Source organism: Triticum dicoccoides, chromosome 6B (assembly GCF_002162155.2).
Source record: "Triticum dicoccoides isolate Atlit2015 ecotype Zavitan chromosome 6B, WEW_v2.0, whole genome shotgun sequence".
NCBI lineage: Eukaryota > Viridiplantae > Streptophyta > Magnoliopsida > Poales > Poaceae > Triticum > Triticum dicoccoides.
Genome location: NC_041391.1, coordinates 661,675,034 through 661,693,621, shown reverse-complemented (window position 1 = coordinate 661,693,621; position 18,588 = coordinate 661,675,034). Strand labels below are relative to the sequence as shown.

The window sequence follows — 18,588 nt, the reverse complement described above, 5'->3', positions numbered from 1 at the left end:
GCAATGGAAGAACTGCCCATTTGGTTGGCAGGGGATGTACAAAGGCGTCAAAGGCGGTTGCAGTGTGGTGCTTGAGGCGGTAGCCACACAGGACCTCTGGATCTGGCACTCCTTCTTTGGTATGCCAGGAACTCACAATGACATCAACGTGCTGCAGTGCTCTCCTGTTTTTTGCCAAGCTCGTTGAGGGCCATTCTCCTCCGGTGAACTTCGAGATCAATGGGCACCAATACAACAAGGGGTACTATCTAGCTGACGACATCTATCCAAGATGGTCGACATTTGTGAAGACGATCTCAAACCCTGTGGCAGGAGGCAAGAACGCCTGGTTTGCGAACCTTCAGGAGGCTTGCAGGAAGGATGTCGAGCGGGCATTCGGTGTGCTCCAATCTCGATTCGCTGTTGTTCGGTACCCCGCTCAGACCTGGTCGAAAGATCAAATGTGGGAGATCATGACTTGCTGTGTCATCTTGCACAACATGATCATCGAGAGAGAGCAAGAAGACCCAGTGTTTGACACTGAACCATACTACAGGCAGGGTCCTCTAGCCGAAGTTGATCACCAGCTACCGGCAACTTGGACTGCCTATCTCAGTATGCGTCAGGAGATCCGAGACCCATAGGTGCATCATCAACTGCAGAAAGATCTGATTGAGCACCTATGGAGGCTCAAGGGGGACGCCGCGTGATGAAATACGAGTTTTTATTTGTTGAACTATATAATTTGTATTGAACTATTTGTTGTTGTAGTATTTTGTTGAAGTATTTGATTTTTCTGTGATGAAATATGTGATAAGGAATAATTGTGTTGATAATTGAACGCCGAGACACGGCGAAACCACGCTGAATATGGGCCTATTCTCGCCCATATAGACCGTTTATTCGCCAAAATTAGGCTGCAAAGTGGGCCAATTTCAACGCCTGAGAGCGACGACTGGACACAAAACCGCCCCAGCGCCGAGTGTATCGCCGGCTCGCCTCTAGAGGCGATTTGTATGCGTCCTGGGGGGGCCAACGGCTGAAGATGCTCTGAGCAGAGTATCGCGGACTCACGGGACAGAGCGTGGGCGTGTTTATGGTGATGGCCACGCGGTGCGCTGCATCCTGCATGCATTGCACGGGCAGAGAAGTTGAATGGCGCTATCCATAGTACTCTAGCTTCAGGGTCCTGCCGCACCATGAAAGGCCCTCTGGAAAATGAAAGAAAAAAAGTAAGCTGGCGAAGTCAGCCGAAACCCCGACCCGTCGCCATCAGTACCGCCATGGCCTCGGGATTCACGTGCTTCTGTTTGCTTCTTCCTTCCTTCCTCATCAGATCGTATCCCGCACAGACCAAGCAGAGTACAGCACTCTGTTTTGCTTAAGGGAAAAAACAGAGTACGCACGTTACTGAAGAAGCACCGTATTTCCTTTTGTATCCTGTATGTACAAGTAAGCAGAGTACGGTACTCTTCCCCGCAAAAAAGAAAAGAAAAAAGAAAAGAGCAGAGTACAGTACCCTGCTTTTGTTTAAGAGAAAAACAAAACAGAGTAGGAATACTATACGTACTTGGTAGGCAGAGCGTGCATCGCGCACGTCATCAACTATACAAATCTAATCCTGCAAAAGTCAGTACTCAATTCCATGACCAGCACTGTCCTCTATTCTAAGCTGAAGCACACGGCCCAAGTGTTTATAGCTGTCTTATGTAAAGATTTCTTCCCTCTCATACCTTTATTGCATAATATATAGGTTGTTCTTGATCTTTTATTGTTTGTTGTTGGTCCTTGATTCAATCTGGTTAATAGTAAGTTGCACTTTGACCCGCTCCTCGCAAGTTATCAGTTGAATTGCTTAGTGGCGAAGCCATGTACAAGCTGAGTAATCAATTGACTACTCAGCTTTTTGATGAAACTAGCATGTATGTGTAGAAATGGTAATTTTTTTTTACAAATTGATACATATGACTACACAATTTGGTAATTGACTACACAAGACAGTAGTTCTGGCACCGCCACTGGAATTGCCTTTTTTAATTCGTTGTGACATTGTTACTTCTATTTTTCCGCATGGTACCATTTGCAGCTATTTGTTCTTACATGCTACAGATAATAATGCTACAAGATATTGTTGAGAGTCTTTTTAGAAGATAATACTGGATTGTTCATGTAAAGAGTGACCTACGTGCTATGTCCTAAAAGTAACATACTGATTTGTTTGATGGTGCTACTCACATGTGTCGTGTTGTTGGGTCCTTCCTTACACACGCGATTTCGGGCGATCTATGCTTCACCTTTGCCGCCGGTGGCCGCGCTGGTCATGCTCCTGTTGGTTGAGCTCCTTCCCCTCTTATGTTCATGTACCATTTACTAGGTTTGGCTAGGTTAGGACTGGTTAGCAAAAATATCTTGGGTTTCTTCTTGTGCAACAGATTTTTAGGTAGCTAGGTTCTAGAGGAGGACTTCTCGGGGGCTTTCTTGTTTTGTTGGTGCCTTGCCGTCAAGTAGATCTTGGATTTAGCTAGGTTATCTATTTCATTGCTTGGTTTTCTGCTTGTTAAAGACAAACTTAGGTGTACGTAGATTCCTGAGGTACTAATATCCATTGTTTCTCAGTTTAGTTACATATGATTTCTGAGTTCTAACTCCATGTTATTTGCATTATTTCTCCTCTTTGTACCACTGTTTATTTCAATTAATTTCCGAAATGAGGACAACCTTGATGGCTTCAAAATATGCAGGACCATATTTACTTGCGCTTTGTTTATATATGATTGCTGCTAGATTCTTCTAGAAAGTTTGTTGTTACATTAATGGTCTAGCTAGATTGCACGGAAGGGGTTGTATCTTTCCTTGCTTTGTTTGTTTGATCCTGGCAAATGGGTGTTAGTAGCTGAACTAATTGATTTTGATTTCATAGGATTGTGCGTGCTTCCCTTGTGGGCATTCTTTTTATTATATTATTAGGTTAATCCTGCTCCTGATTTTGCTATTGTCTGTGTTTTTCAGTTAGTGTCTTGTTGCTAATGTGTGATCTGTCGCCGATTGTTGCTGCTGCTCGGTTGATAAGTTACAATTCATGTTTTTTCTACCCCTACTTGTTTGTGAGGAGACAACTCTCGGAGGAGGTCGGACTCATGGGGGCAGTGCGCGGAAGAGGCCGGACGCATGGAGGCGGCATGCCGAGCTCAGTTGCAACGATGAGTTGTGCTACTACCTCAGCTACAACCTCGTAGGTGAGCTCGTTCTCTCCTCGGCTGCTTTGTTTTTCTTAATTTGCACCTTTGTTCATTTTCCATGGACTACATAGTTCATAATACGTCTATGGAGTACAAACAGGCAGATCCAGCTCCTTTGATTTGCATCCATGGAGTACAAACATGCAACTCCTATGTTTAGTACACCAAACATGCACTAGGTCTAGTTAGGTTTAGTAGTACTCTAGGTTTTGTAAATACTCCTAAATTTAGGTTTTTTTTTCGATAAAGGGTGGATTTTATTTGCTCAAAATGAAGCATCAAAAAGATACATAACACAATGAGCACACACCCGGCCTCTGCATAGCTAGGATGCACACAACCAACACAAACACGAAAACACGCTGACAAATAGCAAAGTCATATAAGACCAAAGCTATGTGTAGGCGAGAAAAAGAAAAAAAAGCCCAAAAGCGATCAGATATGTGGTCGGCAAACTACAACAATGACCATATCCACACCAACTATCTTAGGACATTACATGGACGACGAGGTTCTTCAACAGCAACCCATTCAAGAAGGGAGCGACACTCAAGCGCCGCTGTCACCAGATCCAAGCACATGGCCAGAATCTAGGTTTTCATCCTGAAAAATCGGTTCAAACATATCCGAGCAATGCCTTCAACAAGGTAACGACATCAGAAAAATATCGCCATTGCCAGGTAGAACCGCTCGGTTCAGACCTAGGCTTTCACCCCGGAGCTCGAGACCGGGTGCTGAGTAGCACCGCCATCGAAGTCACTTATGTTTTGTCGCCACCACTTTTTCGCGATCCCAGCAGCTACGTGTGATACCCGCCACCGCTGCACAACCATCCCTCTACGTCAAGTCATCATCCATAATATGCATCTCACCGCCGAATCAACCACTGAATCTTAATTCAGTTAGGTTCAGTAGGACTCCTAAGAGTAAATGGGCATCAAGAGAGCGTTTTTGCACGTGTTTCATTGTTCGAGTCTCTCATCAGTGCATTAATCCCAATCAGGCACAAGATATTATTCTCTGTTCCTCTTTCATTTTAGTTACTTACTTCTAGAGAGAATATATCTTAATTTTGATTTTATGAATAACCACATCAATTCTCTGAATGTGCCACACACAAATAATTAGCTCTCTTCACTTCGATTTGAATTTGAGGGTAATCAGTAGAGGATTGGATTCATGGTCGCAAGATCTAAGATCGATTAACTTGCTTTGTAAAACTCTATCAATGTTGAATAGTGTAACAAAAGACATTTGGGGATCATTCTACTTTAATTTGTTTGCCATACTTACCAGTTCACCTGATTTACCAGTTGTAAGCTTCATTGTCCAAAACCATTTTAGCCATCATGAGATTGAAGTTTGCAGGCCCCCTTGAATAAGCTAACATTTTCACCTTATTGTGGGTACCACGATAACAGTAATAATAAGAGGCAGAAACAAATATTATTTTGTTTGGTTAGTTGATGTATTTCGTAACCTATCATGCATTGAAATAATTAATCCCTTGCTATGTATTATTTGTGCAAGTCCATGCTACCCTGGGTGGAAGTTATGTATTAGTACTTTCACTATTAATGGATGGATAGATGTATTGTGGTAATACATATTTTTGGGGACCCTATGTGATAATATTTTGAAAGAGTCTAACTCTAGAGAATTACATGATGCAAGGGGTATAACTATGGTTCACAATCATATACATAGTTCTCCTTATAATGTAGATCAATGATATATGATGCTTCCATGGCTTAGTTCAAGGAATGAATGATGCTATTTTCTGGCCTATGGGTTTTCGCTACTGATTTTTATTGCCATAGTTTATTGTTTGTCATCTAAAAATGGTTTCAGATGGATACAAACGGTCCTTTAATTTGCAGCCGATTAAACTGCTTGGTTCCTGATTCTTATTTGTTTGTCTATATTATGGACAACCGATTGAGGATATTTGGTTGTCGGTAGAGTCCGACGAACCCTCTTCCGCAGCCGATGCCACACAGAGGGCTACAACCGCTTTGGTGACTGGAAAGGCAAAGGGCTGGCGAGGAAGTGTGAACATGCTCGGTCCTCTTCGTCTCGTTTTTTATGTTTCTAGATATTTGTCTATTTGTACGACTAAATTTATGATGTTTAAACTATAATTTTGTTGCTGCCTATAGTATTTACCATGCTCTTACATGGAAGTGGAGTATCTCCTACTGAGCTCAAGTGCTCCTCGACGAACAACAAAATCAAAAAAATTGTAAGAGCATGGTGAGGTGGCGGCTGTTAATGGTGAGTACATGACCCATGAGACAATGACACGACCCTCGCATCGCTCCATCTTGCGACATGGGGAAACTACATTTTCTCGAGCTCCTTTGGCTCGCTGGCGTCCCGGGGGCTCTGGCATAGTTGTGCTCTATAATTCATCACATATTCTAAAAGAATGCTTCAGAAATCCATGCTTCATTTTGAACTCCAAAGAATTGCTTATTCTATTATTGCTATTTTAGGTCCAGAATTTCACCTGCCGGCAATCTCACTTTCTTAGTATAACTTCCATTTTAAGGGAGAAAAGACATTAGAATTTCACCACAGTGTGAAATATAACATTGCAATGAGGTATACAGTAGGAATAATGATGCAAAATGGATGTATCACGGCGAAAGCCACGAAGCTGGCGAAGCAGTAGAACCACGTCCTCCGAAGTATGTAGGGCTACATCGACTCCTTGTCCGAAGACTCCAACGACCCCTTTTCCACAGCCGATGCCACACAGAGGGCTACAACCGCTTAGTGACTGCAAAGGCAAAGGGCTGGCGAGGAAGTGTGAACATGCTCGGTCCTCTTCGTCTTGTTTTTTACATTTCTAAATATTTGTCTATTTGTACGACTAAATTTATGATGTTTAAACTGTAATTTGGTTGCTGCCTATACTATTTACCATGCTCTTACATGGACGTGGATCATCTGCTAGTGAGCTCAAGTGCTCCTCGACGAACAGCAAAATCAAAAAAATTGTAAGAGCACGGTGAGGTGACGGCGGTTAATGGTGAGTACATGACCCATGAGACAATGACACGACCCTCGCATCGCTCCATCTTGCGACATGGGGAAACTACATTTTCTCGAGCTCCTTTGGCTCGCTGGCGTCCCGGGGGCTCTGGCATAGTTGTGCTCTATAATTCATCACATATTCTAAAAGAATGCTTCAGAAATCCATGCTTCATTTTGAACTCCAAAGAATTGCTTATTCTATTATTGCTATTTTAGGTTCAAAATTTCACCTGCCGGCAATCTCCCTTTCTTAGTATAACTTCCATTTTAAGGGAGAAAAGACATTAGAATTTCACCACAGTGTGAAATATAACATTGAAATGAGGTATACAGTAGGAATAATGATCCAAAATGGATGTATCACGGCGAAAGCCACGAAGCTGGTGAAGCGGCAAAACCACGTCCTCCGAAGTATGTATGGCTACATCGACTCCTTGTCCGAAGCCTCCGACGACCCCTCTTCTGCAGCCGATGCCACACAGAGGGCTACAACCGCTTTAGTGACCGGAAAGGCAAAGGGCTGGTGAGGAAGTGTGAACATGCTCGGTCCTCTTCGTCTCTTTTCTTTTACATTTCTAGATATTTGTCTATTTGTACGACTAAATTTATGATGTTTAAACTGTAATTTGGTTGCTGCCTATACTATTTACCATGCTCTTACATGGACGTGGAGCATCTGCTAGTGAGCTCAAGTGCTCCTCGATGAACAGCAAAATCAAAAAAATTGTAAGAGCACGGTGAGGTGGCGGCGGTTAATGGTGAGTACATGACACATGAGACAATGACACGACCCTCGCATCGCTCCATCTTGCGACATGGGGAAACTACGTTTTCTCGAGCTCCTTTGGCTCGCTGGCGTCCCGGGGGCTCTGGCATAGTTGTGCTCTATAATTCATCACATATTCCAAAAGAATGCTTCATAAATCCATCCTTCATTTTGAACTCCAAAGAATTGCTTATTCCATTATTGCTATTTTAGGTCCAGAAATTCACCTGCCAGCAATCTCCCTTTCTTATTATAACTTCCATTTTAAGGGAGAAAAGACATTAGAATTTCACCATAGTGTGAAATATAACATTGAAATGAGGTATACAGTAGGAATAATGATGCAAAATGGATGTATCACGGCGAAAGCCACAAAGCTGGCGAAGCAGCAGAACCACGTCCTCCGAAGTATGTACGGCTACATCGACTCCTCGTCCAAAGACTCCGACGACCCCTCTTCCGCAGCCGATGCCACACAGAGGGCTACAACCGCTTTAGAGACCGGAAAGGCAAAGGGCTGGCGAGGAAGTGTGAACATGCTCGGTCCTGTTCGTCTCTTTTCTTTTACATTTCTAGATATTTGTCTATTTGTACAACTAAATTTATGATGTTTAAACTGTAATTTGGTTGCTGCCTATACTATTTACCATGCTCTTACATGGACGTGGAGCATCTGCTAGTGAGCTCAAGTGCTCCTCGATGAACAGCAAAATCAAAAAAATTGTAAGAGCACTGTGAGGTGGCGGCGGTTAATGGTGAGTACATGACCCATGAGACAATGACACGACCCTCGCATCGCTCCATCTTACAATATGGGGAAACTACGTTTTCTCGAGCTCCTTCGGCTCGCTGGCGTCCCGGGGGCTCTGGCATAGTTGTGCTCTATAATTCATCACATATTCCAAAAGAATGCTTCATAAATCCATGCTTCATTTTGAACTCCAAAGAATCGCTTATTCTATTATTGCTATTTTTGGTCCAGAATTTCACCTGCCGGCAATCTCCCTTTCTTAGTATAACTTCCATTTTAAGGGAGAAAAGACATTAGAATTCCACCAAAGTGTGAAATATAACATTGAAATGAGGTATACAGTAGGAATAATGATGCAAAATGGATGTATCACGGCGAAAGCCACGAAGCTGGCGAAGCAGCAGAACCATGTCCTCCGAAGTATGTACGGCTACATCGACTCCTTGTCCGAAGACTCCGACGACCCCTCTTCCGCAGCCGATGCCACATAGAGGGCTACAACCGTTTTAGTGACCGGAAAGGCAAAGGGCTGGCGAGGAAGTGTGAACATGCTCGGTCCTCTTCGCCTCTTTTGTTTTACATTTCTAGATATTTATCTATTTGTACGACTAAATTTATGATGTTTAAACTGTAATTTGGTTGCTGCCTATACTATTTACCATGCTCTTACATGGACGTGGAGCATCTGCTAGTGAGCTCAAGTGCTCCTCGATGAACAGCAAAATCAAAAAAATTGTAAGAGCACGGTGAGGTGGCGGCGGTTAATGGTGAGTACATGACCCATGAGACAATGACACGACCCTCGCATCGCTCCATCTTGCGACATGGGGAAACTACGTTTTCTCGAGCTCCTTTGGCTCGCTGGCGTCCCGGGGGCTCTGGCATAGTTGTGCTCTATAATTCATCACATATTCCAAAAGAATGCTTCATAAATCCATCCTTCATTTTGAACTCCAAATAATTGCTTATTCTATTATTGCTATTTTAGGTCCAGTAATTCACCTGCCAGCAATCTCCCTTTCTTAGTATAACTTCCATTTTAAGGGAGAAAAGACATTAGAATTTCACCATAGTGTGAAATATAACATTGAAATGAGGTATACAGTAGGAATAATGATGCAAAATGGATGTATCACGGCGAAAGCCACAAAGCTGGCGAAGCAGCAGAACCACGTCCTCCGAAGTATGTACGGCTACATCGACTCCTCGTCCAAAGACTCCGACGACCCCTCTTCCGCAGCCGATGCCACACAGAGGGCTACAACCGCTTTAGTGACCGGAAAGGCAAAGGGCTGGCGAGGAAGTGTGAACATGCTCGGTCCTGTTCGTCTCTTTTCTTTTACATTTCTAGATATTTGTCTATTTGTACGACTAAATTTATGATGTTTAAACTGTAATTTGGTTGTTGCCTATACTATTTACCATGCTCTTACATGGACGTGGAGCATCTGCTAGTGAGCTCAAGTGCTCCTCGATGAACAGCAAAATCAAAAAAATTGTAAGAGCACGGTGAGGTGGCGGCGGTTAATGGTGAGTACATGACCCATGAGACAATGACACGACCCTCGCATCGCTCCATCTTGCAACATGGGGAAACTACGTTTTCTCGAGCTCCTTTGGCTCGCTGGCGTCCCGGGGGCTCTGGCATAGTTGTGCTCTATAATTCATCACATATTCCAAAAGAATGCTTCATAAATCTATGCTTCATTTTGAACTCCAAAAAATTGCTTATTCTATTATTTCTATTTTAGGTCCAGAATTTCATCTGTCGGCAATCTCCCTTTCTTAGTATAACTTCCATTTTAAGGGAGAAAAGACATTAGAATTTCACCACAATGTGAAATATAACATTGAAATGAGGTATACAATAGGAATAATGATGCAAAATGGATGTATCACGGCGAAAGCCACGAAGCTGGCAAAGCAGCAGAACCACGTCCTCCGAAGTATGTACGGCTACATCGACTCCTTGTCTGAAGAGACCGACGACCCCTCTTCCGCAGCCGATGCCACACAGAGGGCTACAACCGCTTTAGTGACCGGAAAGGCGAAGGGCTGGCGAGGAAGTGTGAACATGCTCGGTCCTCTTCGTCTCTTTTCTTTTACATTTCTAGATATTTGTCTATTTGTACGACTAAATTTATGATGTTTAAACTGTAATTTGGTTGCTGCCTATACTATTTACCATGCTCTTGCATGGAAGTGGAGCATCTGCTAGTGAGCTCAACTGCTCCTCGATGAATAGTAAAAAATGGTAATATAAATAAAAAATTTAAAATATATTTGAAAAGTGCTCATGAGGAGAATAGGCTTAGGGCCCTATTTGGATGCTAGAGTTAGAGTTAGATTTAGTTAGTTGGGGCTGAACTAACCCTGAAGTATCCAAATAGGTGGGTTAGAGTAGGGTTAGTTGCTCTAACCCAGCCAAAAAATCCAACCCGATGGGAGGGTGCTTATTAGAGTTAGTCTTGCTGGGACCCATAGAAAAGATTTTTTTTTGTCAGCCACCAGCCGCACCTGATCCAGTTTGCTGTAGGCTGGGTTTGCTGCCCAATTTCAATTTGTATTCTATATTGACAAATTCAGTTTGCTACCCAGGCCGGGTGATGGACGAAACGGCTTCTTTGTGTGGGGTTCGTAGCCGTCGGCAAGCGGCCCCGCTACCCCCGTGATGAGTTAGCTAATGCACTGTTTCATGGATGTAATTTTATTTTGTGAAGCTTGACCGAGGACTTGTATGTTTAAGTGAGACATCTCATTTGTATGGACAAAATAAACTTTATTATATTTTGGATACTTGATTTGTAAAGATGAATTTTTTATGTCATTTGTGAGCGGGAGGAGGCCACAAAAGAGCCGGCCACACCAAATCCGGCTCTAAAGGAGCCAAATGATTGAGAAAGTTTATTTATTGACAATCTAACCCTCTCATTCAAACACCACTTTGGTTAAAGTTGATTTAAGATTAGTTGAGGGTTAGAATCTGACTCTAACTTCTAACCGAGTTAGAGTCTCCAAATAGGGCCTAGGTTCGAATATGATAGCTTGATGGAAGCTCGGAACAACGGAGCAGGTAGAGAATCCCCCGATGGAGACCATTAAACAAACAAGGCTCGTGTCACACAGGAGAAGAACAGTTAATGTTGACCGATCGAGCGGAACACGGTTCCCGTTCCCCGAGGCCGCATGGGTGGGTGGTGAGGGCATGCGGAGGAGCCCAGAGCACAAAACAGAAGACTTTGGAAGGCCCCGCCATGCACCGATCGCCATGGCCTTGGGTCTGGGATGTGAAACCCTTCCGCGCCCACCGATCCGTGCGCGCGCGCGCGGCCCGGGGACGTGGAGGCTCACGAGCTGATGACTCGAAGTGGCAATCGCACATGCCCAAGCAGCACCGACCGCATGAACCGCGCTCTAGCTGTGCACCGACAGAGCAGCTGCCGGCCCGTCCGGCAATGCTGGCCGTGGCCGACCGGCGGCTTGCCTGGGCTCTGTTGTTAATCAGCCGTGCCGTGGCGAGGTGTATGCGAGCAGGTCCACGTCAGTAGTACGTGGTTGCTTTCGTGCGGCCGCACGAAAGCCCTGCTGCCGGCCTGGCTTGCTTCACCGTCGGTCGCCACCGGGGTACGAAGAAGAATCTGGTAGGACCAAAGCCCCTCATCGGTGCTTCACTGCTTCTTCCCTTGATTGCCAGCTTGCGACGGCGGTCGAGGAGGAAGAGAGCAGCACAGTAGCGAACGAATCGGAATCACAGGCCTGTGCTGCTAGGCCATGACTGTTTTTGGTCTGAACCGGACCCGGAAGGCGGGTGGCGTCGTCTGCTACGGTCACAGTAGTACTAGTAGTAGGGAGTAGTACAGTATTACTCAAGAAAGAAAGCTGGTTCCATGCTTGCATTAACCGTCTCCTCCCTCACAACAGCGCCATGCTGGGCGGCAATGATGGACACACGGCCCGGCGCGACGCATGCCGGGCTGAGCGAGTTCTCTCGATCGACCCCTTTTTATGTCCGGCGTGGCCGTGGTGTGGAGACGCCAGCATGCGCATCATCTCCTCAAAATCAATAATACTGCAACTTGGCTTCTGACTCTGATCATTTCATTAAAGCGACTGAAATGAAATTGTAATATTAGCAACCAAGTGGAAGAGATTCAGAATGCAGGTCAACAGAGCCTGCCCTCCGCGTAGACGGCCCAACGGACAACACACCATATCGTATCTCTGCTACTATTAAACAAGCAAACATATTCTTTCCTCCGCGCACCCCAACACGTGTACACAGAACGACGAAGATGAATTACCACCACACGATCAGGCCTACTTAATTAGATCTAACCCTCCACATTAAAACTAACCATCACCAAAAAGTACATCTAGCAACTATCACGGGCGGACGAAACTCTGCCAACGAACGACAATTTCCGCCCGTCTGCGTCCGGAAAATTCGCGAGGAGGATTCAGTGGGATGATTTTCATACTCCGGGGATTTAGTGATAGAAGAGAGGAAGATTAAACATGATGTTCCGTAATTTTAGGACGTGGGACGCCCAGAACGAATCTGGGTGTAGCGGAGTGTGGATCTGATTTCTTCACACGAATCCCGTCATCGCGTCCCACCAGCCGTCCCTCTCTACCGTCATCTCCCAACTACCCTCATCGTCTTCCTTGCACGGGCCACCCCATCGGCGCCGCCCAGCAAGCACCCTTGACGCCGTGCACACATGCCCGCTGCTGGCCAAGCGCCCCGCCTCCTCACGCACGTGGCACCAGGGGTCAGGCCTGGCCATACACCTCCACACCCGCAGCTGCCCACGAACAGCCACGCGTGTGCCCACGGGACGGCGGCACGGAGTCCCCTTCCATTTCGAGATCGGCACTGCCTCCCTCCAGCACCGCATCGCTGCCAGATCCCGGTGCGAGACCCGGCCGCCGCAGATCCCGCCGGCTGCTTCACCACCGCCTGCGGCCTGCCGCCCCTTCATCTTTGCCGCCGGCCGACACCCGGTGAGGGAAGGAGCCGACGCGGGGGCCACCGGCAGCCGCCGATCAGCAGCACAACGGCTGCAGCAGTGCATGTTCGCCCGCAGCTAAGGCACTAAGGTGGGAACGTAGATCCATGGTGGGAAAGCAGATGGATTTCGGCGGTGATGGTCCTCATGGTCGAGGTATTCGAGCCTTCTATGTGTGTCATTCACGTAGTTCAACCTTGCCTTCCTCACTACCTCGCTTATGCTTCTGTGCACCACTACTCCATTTGTGCATTAACATGTTGTACTGCAGCCGTGGTGCTCCAGGAACACCCCTCCGTTGATCAAATGCATAGATGCATGACGCTATCTTTATTAGCGCGAACACAAATGTTAAATCCTATATGCACTTTTTTCTACTTGCAGACATCAAGTTCAGTAAAATATGTCATGGTTAGCTGAATGAAAAGGATATTCTTTTAGAGAAGTGGTGCCCAGATCAAGAAGCACTTTTTTTAGTCGAGCCATCAAGTAAATGTCAATAATTGAGATGATTCACTTACGTGTGTTGTATGAGTTGTGCTAAGTCATGTGCTCGAAGCATGTCTCACCCTCACATATGTGCTCACACAATACTTTTTTATTTTATTTGTCTATTTACATGCTTGGAAATACAATTTCAGTTACCTTCATTCAAATGCTCAAGGCTTTGGGTGAGTTATTGCACAACTCCTTTATAATATTGTACCGATTGAGTTAATTTCAATTGCATGTGCATGTGGCAACATTTTGATGGTTGTTCTATGTGGTGACAAATTAGACAGGATCTTTTCTTGAAGACAGTGCAGGTTAGTGTTGGTGTTGTATTTTCATCACATGGCAAGATTCATTTTAATGTAATATGAACATTATACCGAGTAACCAGCACTATCACGGAAGCCCTCGGGCTGGTACTGACACAGGTCGTCCGCCAAAAAAAGGCATTAACACTGAACCCTATCCCTATTACAATCATGCATTACACAGCGCCTTGCAGGTGCCGAGTACTTTATCTGAAATTCTAAATACTTGCTTAATATGTGTCTGACCGCTATCATCAAGATTATATTTCCCCTCTTGCAGAATCCTTCTACAAAAAATATATATGAGAAATTTCATGTCTATCTAACATGATACTTGTGCTTCTGGTTTTGCACAGTCCGGCGAGTAAGGCTCAGAGTCGTGCTGGACAAAGAGACGTCAAGTATCCTCAGCCTAAACTAAAGATTGGGTTTGTGGCATTTTTGAGGATCCATAGTGGCGCTTATCCCCAGCTTGTTGCTTTTGACTGAGTGGCTGCAGGTAGCATTTTCGCCAATAAATGCAGCACAGAAGTAAGGTCTGGGATTTGGATGACACTCACTTGTTTAGTTAGTTAGATGGAGGGTTCTAGCTATAGGAACTAACCAAGGGAAAGCTCAGGTTATATCCTATTATTTTGTCACTGTTTTTAATTGATTATTGGTTGATAGACTTCCTCTTTATTGTTTTGTTTTATGGAAGTTCATTACCATACACATGAAAAAAATATAGTATGATGGATACATGGAGGTATGTGGGCAACTGTAATTATTGTACATTTTCTCCTTTTCAGCTTTTTGTTTGGAATCAACATTCAGTACAAATGCTGCTGAAGTATATGGAGGAACACAACTTCTAAAGCCTTCATCTATATTTCATGCTTTTTCGGATGTTCAGCGAGATGATGACATGCAACTAATGTATCTTGTTGTTAGGGAGATTTTGTATATTTGAACATTACTGTTTTCTTGCAATGAAGATTAGCACTTTTTTTACACGCCCTCTAAAGTAAGTTGTCATCTTTCATTAGTTGTTGGAGTACCGTGAGCATGAACTTGACAAAGATAGCAATGATTGATTCAGTTTGTCCATGTGATTTAATTTGTCTTCCAGCCCAACAAACGCTATTATTGATTCTAAAACTTGTATAATGATGAAAAACATGTAAAATTTGACAATTATTTAGATAAGTTTTATATGCTACTTTAGACGTGCATTGCACGTGCAAACTTACTAGTCCCCACAAAACTAAGCAGAGTACAGTACTCTGCTTTGTTTAAGAGAAAACAGACTAGGAATGGTACTACGTTACTTGGTAGGCAGAGCACGCATCGCGCACGTCATTAACTGTCGATCCACTAAACTAAACCTGCAAAAGTCAGTACTACTCAATTCCACGGCCACGCTACTCCATTCCAAGTTCTCTGCAGCACGGTCCAAGCGACACATCGAACCTGCTCAAGGACGGCAAAAAACAAGCACACATGAACGACACCGACGGAACCAGCAAAAACAATGGCAGATCAGCCCGCCTGCCACAGCCGGTCAATCAGATCGATCGCACACACCTTTCGGCCAGCAGATCAACGACCCACAACCCCCCTCTCTCTCCACACAGCGATGTCTGTCAGACTGTCACAGCCTCTTTGTTTTTCCCCTCTGCATAATTCTACCAGTGGTACCAGCGGCCGCCGCCTCCAACGGTGAGCTCACCCGGAACAGTGACGCGCACCTGCGTGTCCTAACCCGCACCTAATACCGCTTTAATTCCCCGACTAATTTACACCCCACACGCTAAGCTCCGTCGCTCGGTCTCTCGGTCTCGGCCGCGATTTATTCCCCCGGCGACCCCCCACACAAAGCTTCCCTCCCTCCCCTCCCCCCTAATCCAGCGCGGCCATGCCGGGGCTCCACCTTTGCTCCGGATCGTAAGCCCGAGCTCGGGCTCTCCTCCGTAGCTGCCTCCTTGCCTGGAGTGCTGGGTTCGGTGCGGGGTACGTACGAGGATCATGAGCAACTCGTCGTGGACGGCGCCGGGGTCGTCGGCGCTGGAGACGGTGGAGACCAAGATCAGCCCCAGCATCCTCTTCATCGTGGCCGTGCTGGCGATCGTCTTCTTCGTCTGCGGCCTGCTGCACCTGCTGGCGCGCCACCTGCTGCGGCTGCGCCGCCGGCGCCGGGCGGCCCGCGACGACGCCGAGGGCAGCGTCACCGCGTTCCAGGGCCAGCTGCAGGAGCTCTTCCACCTCCACGACGCCGGCGTCGACCAGGCCTTCATCGACGCGCTCCCCGTCTTCCTCTACCGCAACGTCGTCGTCGGCGGGGACGGGGATGGGGGCGGCGGGGGGAAGGACCCGTTCGACTGCGCCGTGTGCCTCTGCGAGTTCGCGCCTGATGACCAGCTCCGGCTGCTCCCCAAGTGCAGCCACGCGTTCCACCTCGAGTGCATCGACACCTGGCTGCTCTCCCACTCCACCTGCCCGCTCTGCCGCCGCAGCCTCCTCGCTGCCGGCGACCTCGAGCCCACCTGCAGCCCGGTGCTCATGGTGCTCGACTCCGCCGACAGCTCCCGCGACCTGGCCGGCTCGGCCAGGCACGCCGTCGGCGAGCCGAGCGGCGGGGCCGTGCGCGTCCCGGGGCTCGACGGCGCGGAGGAGGTCGTCGAGGTGAAGCTGGGCAAGTTCATGTGCGTGGAGGCCGACGCCGTCGCCGGCACTGGCGCAAGGGACGAAGCGGGCACCAGCAGCAACGCCAATGCCGACGCCGGGGCAGGGCTCGGGCCGAGGCGGTGCCACTCCATGGGCTCCTACGAGTACGTCATGGAGGAGCAGGCGTCGCTCCGCGTGGCCATCGCCGCCAAGCCGCCGCCCAAGAAGAAGCGGCCGGCGTTCTCCAGGGCGCGCCGCGGCGGCGGCGCCATGTCGGAGTGCGAGTTCGGCGCGTCCAGGCGCCGCGGGGAGTCCTCCTCGCTCCGCTACCCGGTGATCCCGGCGACGGCGCGGAAGCAGCAGCCTCCCCCCGGCCTGCCCGCCGCGGCGAAGCTCACCAAGGACAGCTTCTCCGAGTCCAAGATCTGGATGGTGCCCCCGGCGTCGTCCCGGAAAGGGGACCCCGACGCGGGCGGGCGGCGCACGGTGTCGTTCCGGTGGCCGATGCGGAGCGGCAAGGACGGCGAGGAGGAAGGAGGAGGGGGCGAGCGGAAGAGCGGGAGCGAGGCGGACTGGGGCGACGTGGAGACGGGCAGCGGCGGCGGCAACAGCGTGGTGTCGTCGCTCGCGGAGGAGCGGCCGTCGTTCGCGCGGCGGACGCTGCTCTGGGTCGTCGGCGGCCGGCAGCAGTCAAACCGGGTCGGAGACTGCTCGTGACCAGCATCGCCATTGTCCAACGAGAAAGAAAAGGAAAACAAATTCTTTCTTTTGTTCAGTTAGCCATAAGAATCTCTTCTTCTTCCTCCGTCCTTGTAGATCGCCATGGATTGCAAATTCGCAGCGGCGAGAAACCTGTAAAAAAAAACCCACCAGATCCCTCAAAATCAAACCCCTCTCACATGAGCTCGATCAGCAGCCACTCATTTGGCAGTTGCTCCGGAGTTTTCAACCGATCAAGAATCACCGACGAACACCCGGCGACTTTTGCATGGGAGCAGCAGATTGGAGGTGCATGCATCACCAATCATGGATCCTTTCCGGAGAAGATCGCGAATCAATCATGGCGATGCGGAGGCGGGACAAGGGAGGCGGTGCCCAGTTGGAAAGCGGGATTCGTCTGGTCTGTCGGCGCGTGATCGCACATGTGAGCAAGTGAGCGTTGCGCCACCACAGTCCTCCGTCGGTCGGCAGCTTCCGGAAATTTGGCAGCGCCGCTTTCGCTCCTCCCAGGCCAGCCACGCACGCGCACGCTGTCGAGTTGGGCAACGCATCTGATCTGAATCTCTTGGCCCCGGCCGTAAAAAGATGCAGATCAACGCGGATTTTTCTCCTGTCATCACCCCCAGAAAGATGCAGAAGCTTGCTGACTGTGGCACTGAACTGAACCAGAGGTGCTCTTGCTTGCAATTTTGGACTGGTGTTCATGTGACCAAAGATTCAAAGTTTTCATGGACCAGGCGATTCAGAAGTTTACCAGGATACTCCACTGCTGCATTTACTCCTGGGCCTGGCGATCTGTACTCTACTCTTTTTACTACTAGTTTGAGTCAGAAATGTTAATGCCATTACTGCGGGGTCAAACGGCATCTGGGCTGTCGGTTAACATTTTGATTTTTCAGTTCGTCCGGAGCGGCGGCGGTGGAGCCGGAGCTGGGTTGGCATTTTGCCGGTGCAGTTAAGCCGCCCATCAATGCTGCCGTCCGTCCCGAGCAGGCAAAATTTGCTGCGATCCATTCGGGTCGCACGGAAACCTGCGCTAATCCATTTGCTCGTACTCGCTTTGCCGCTGTAATTAGCGGGGTACATAGTGTAATTAGCGGGGTAATTATGCACTGCTTGGTGGAAAGGCGCTTTCCGCTGGCCACCAATGGCAGTGCGATTAGTGGAGGGGCAGTGGCATAATTTCCTTTTTCTTTTTGATTGAGCAGGAGAACACGATTTCCGTGGTGGATCACAAGCATTTTTTTCTCAGGGAGAATCCGATGAATACCATGCGGAACATTTGACAATACGACGGTTCAAGCACATCCATTTTTTTATTGCCGTCAATGTTTTACACTAAAACCTTTACTTCTAAGGGGGGATTTTCACCAGCCCCTCCGCAAACATTATATCACGCCCGTGAGTGTCTTACAGCCGGCCTTTCGCTCAAGCGTGACCAATTTGGGCAGTCTCATCGGACGCGTGCATTAACTCAATCAAATCGTGCCAACAACATCATGCATTAACTCGTTCAACTCAAATTTTAAAAGAAATCTCAACTAAATCCAAACTTTCATTGTCTTCCACTACTCATACCCAAATCAAATCTTAACAAAACATCAACTATAATCAAAGTTGGTTGGCCCATTTGACATGT

General features: G+C 47.5%; 1 protein-coding gene across 1 annotated transcript; it reads left to right on the top strand.

The window, feature by feature from the left end:
• Positions 1–15,190: 15,190 nt before the first annotated feature.
• LOC119325662 (RING-H2 finger protein ATL13-like) lies at positions 15,191–16,998 on the top strand. The gene has a single exon (XM_037599379.1). It carries the CDS (start codon positions 15,591–15,593, stop codon positions 16,944–16,946), a length of 1,356 nt encoding a protein of 451 aa, XP_037455276.1. The 5' UTR covers positions 15,191–15,590; the 3' UTR covers positions 16,947–16,998.
• The last annotated feature ends 1,590 nt before the right edge of the window (positions 16,999–18,588 follow it).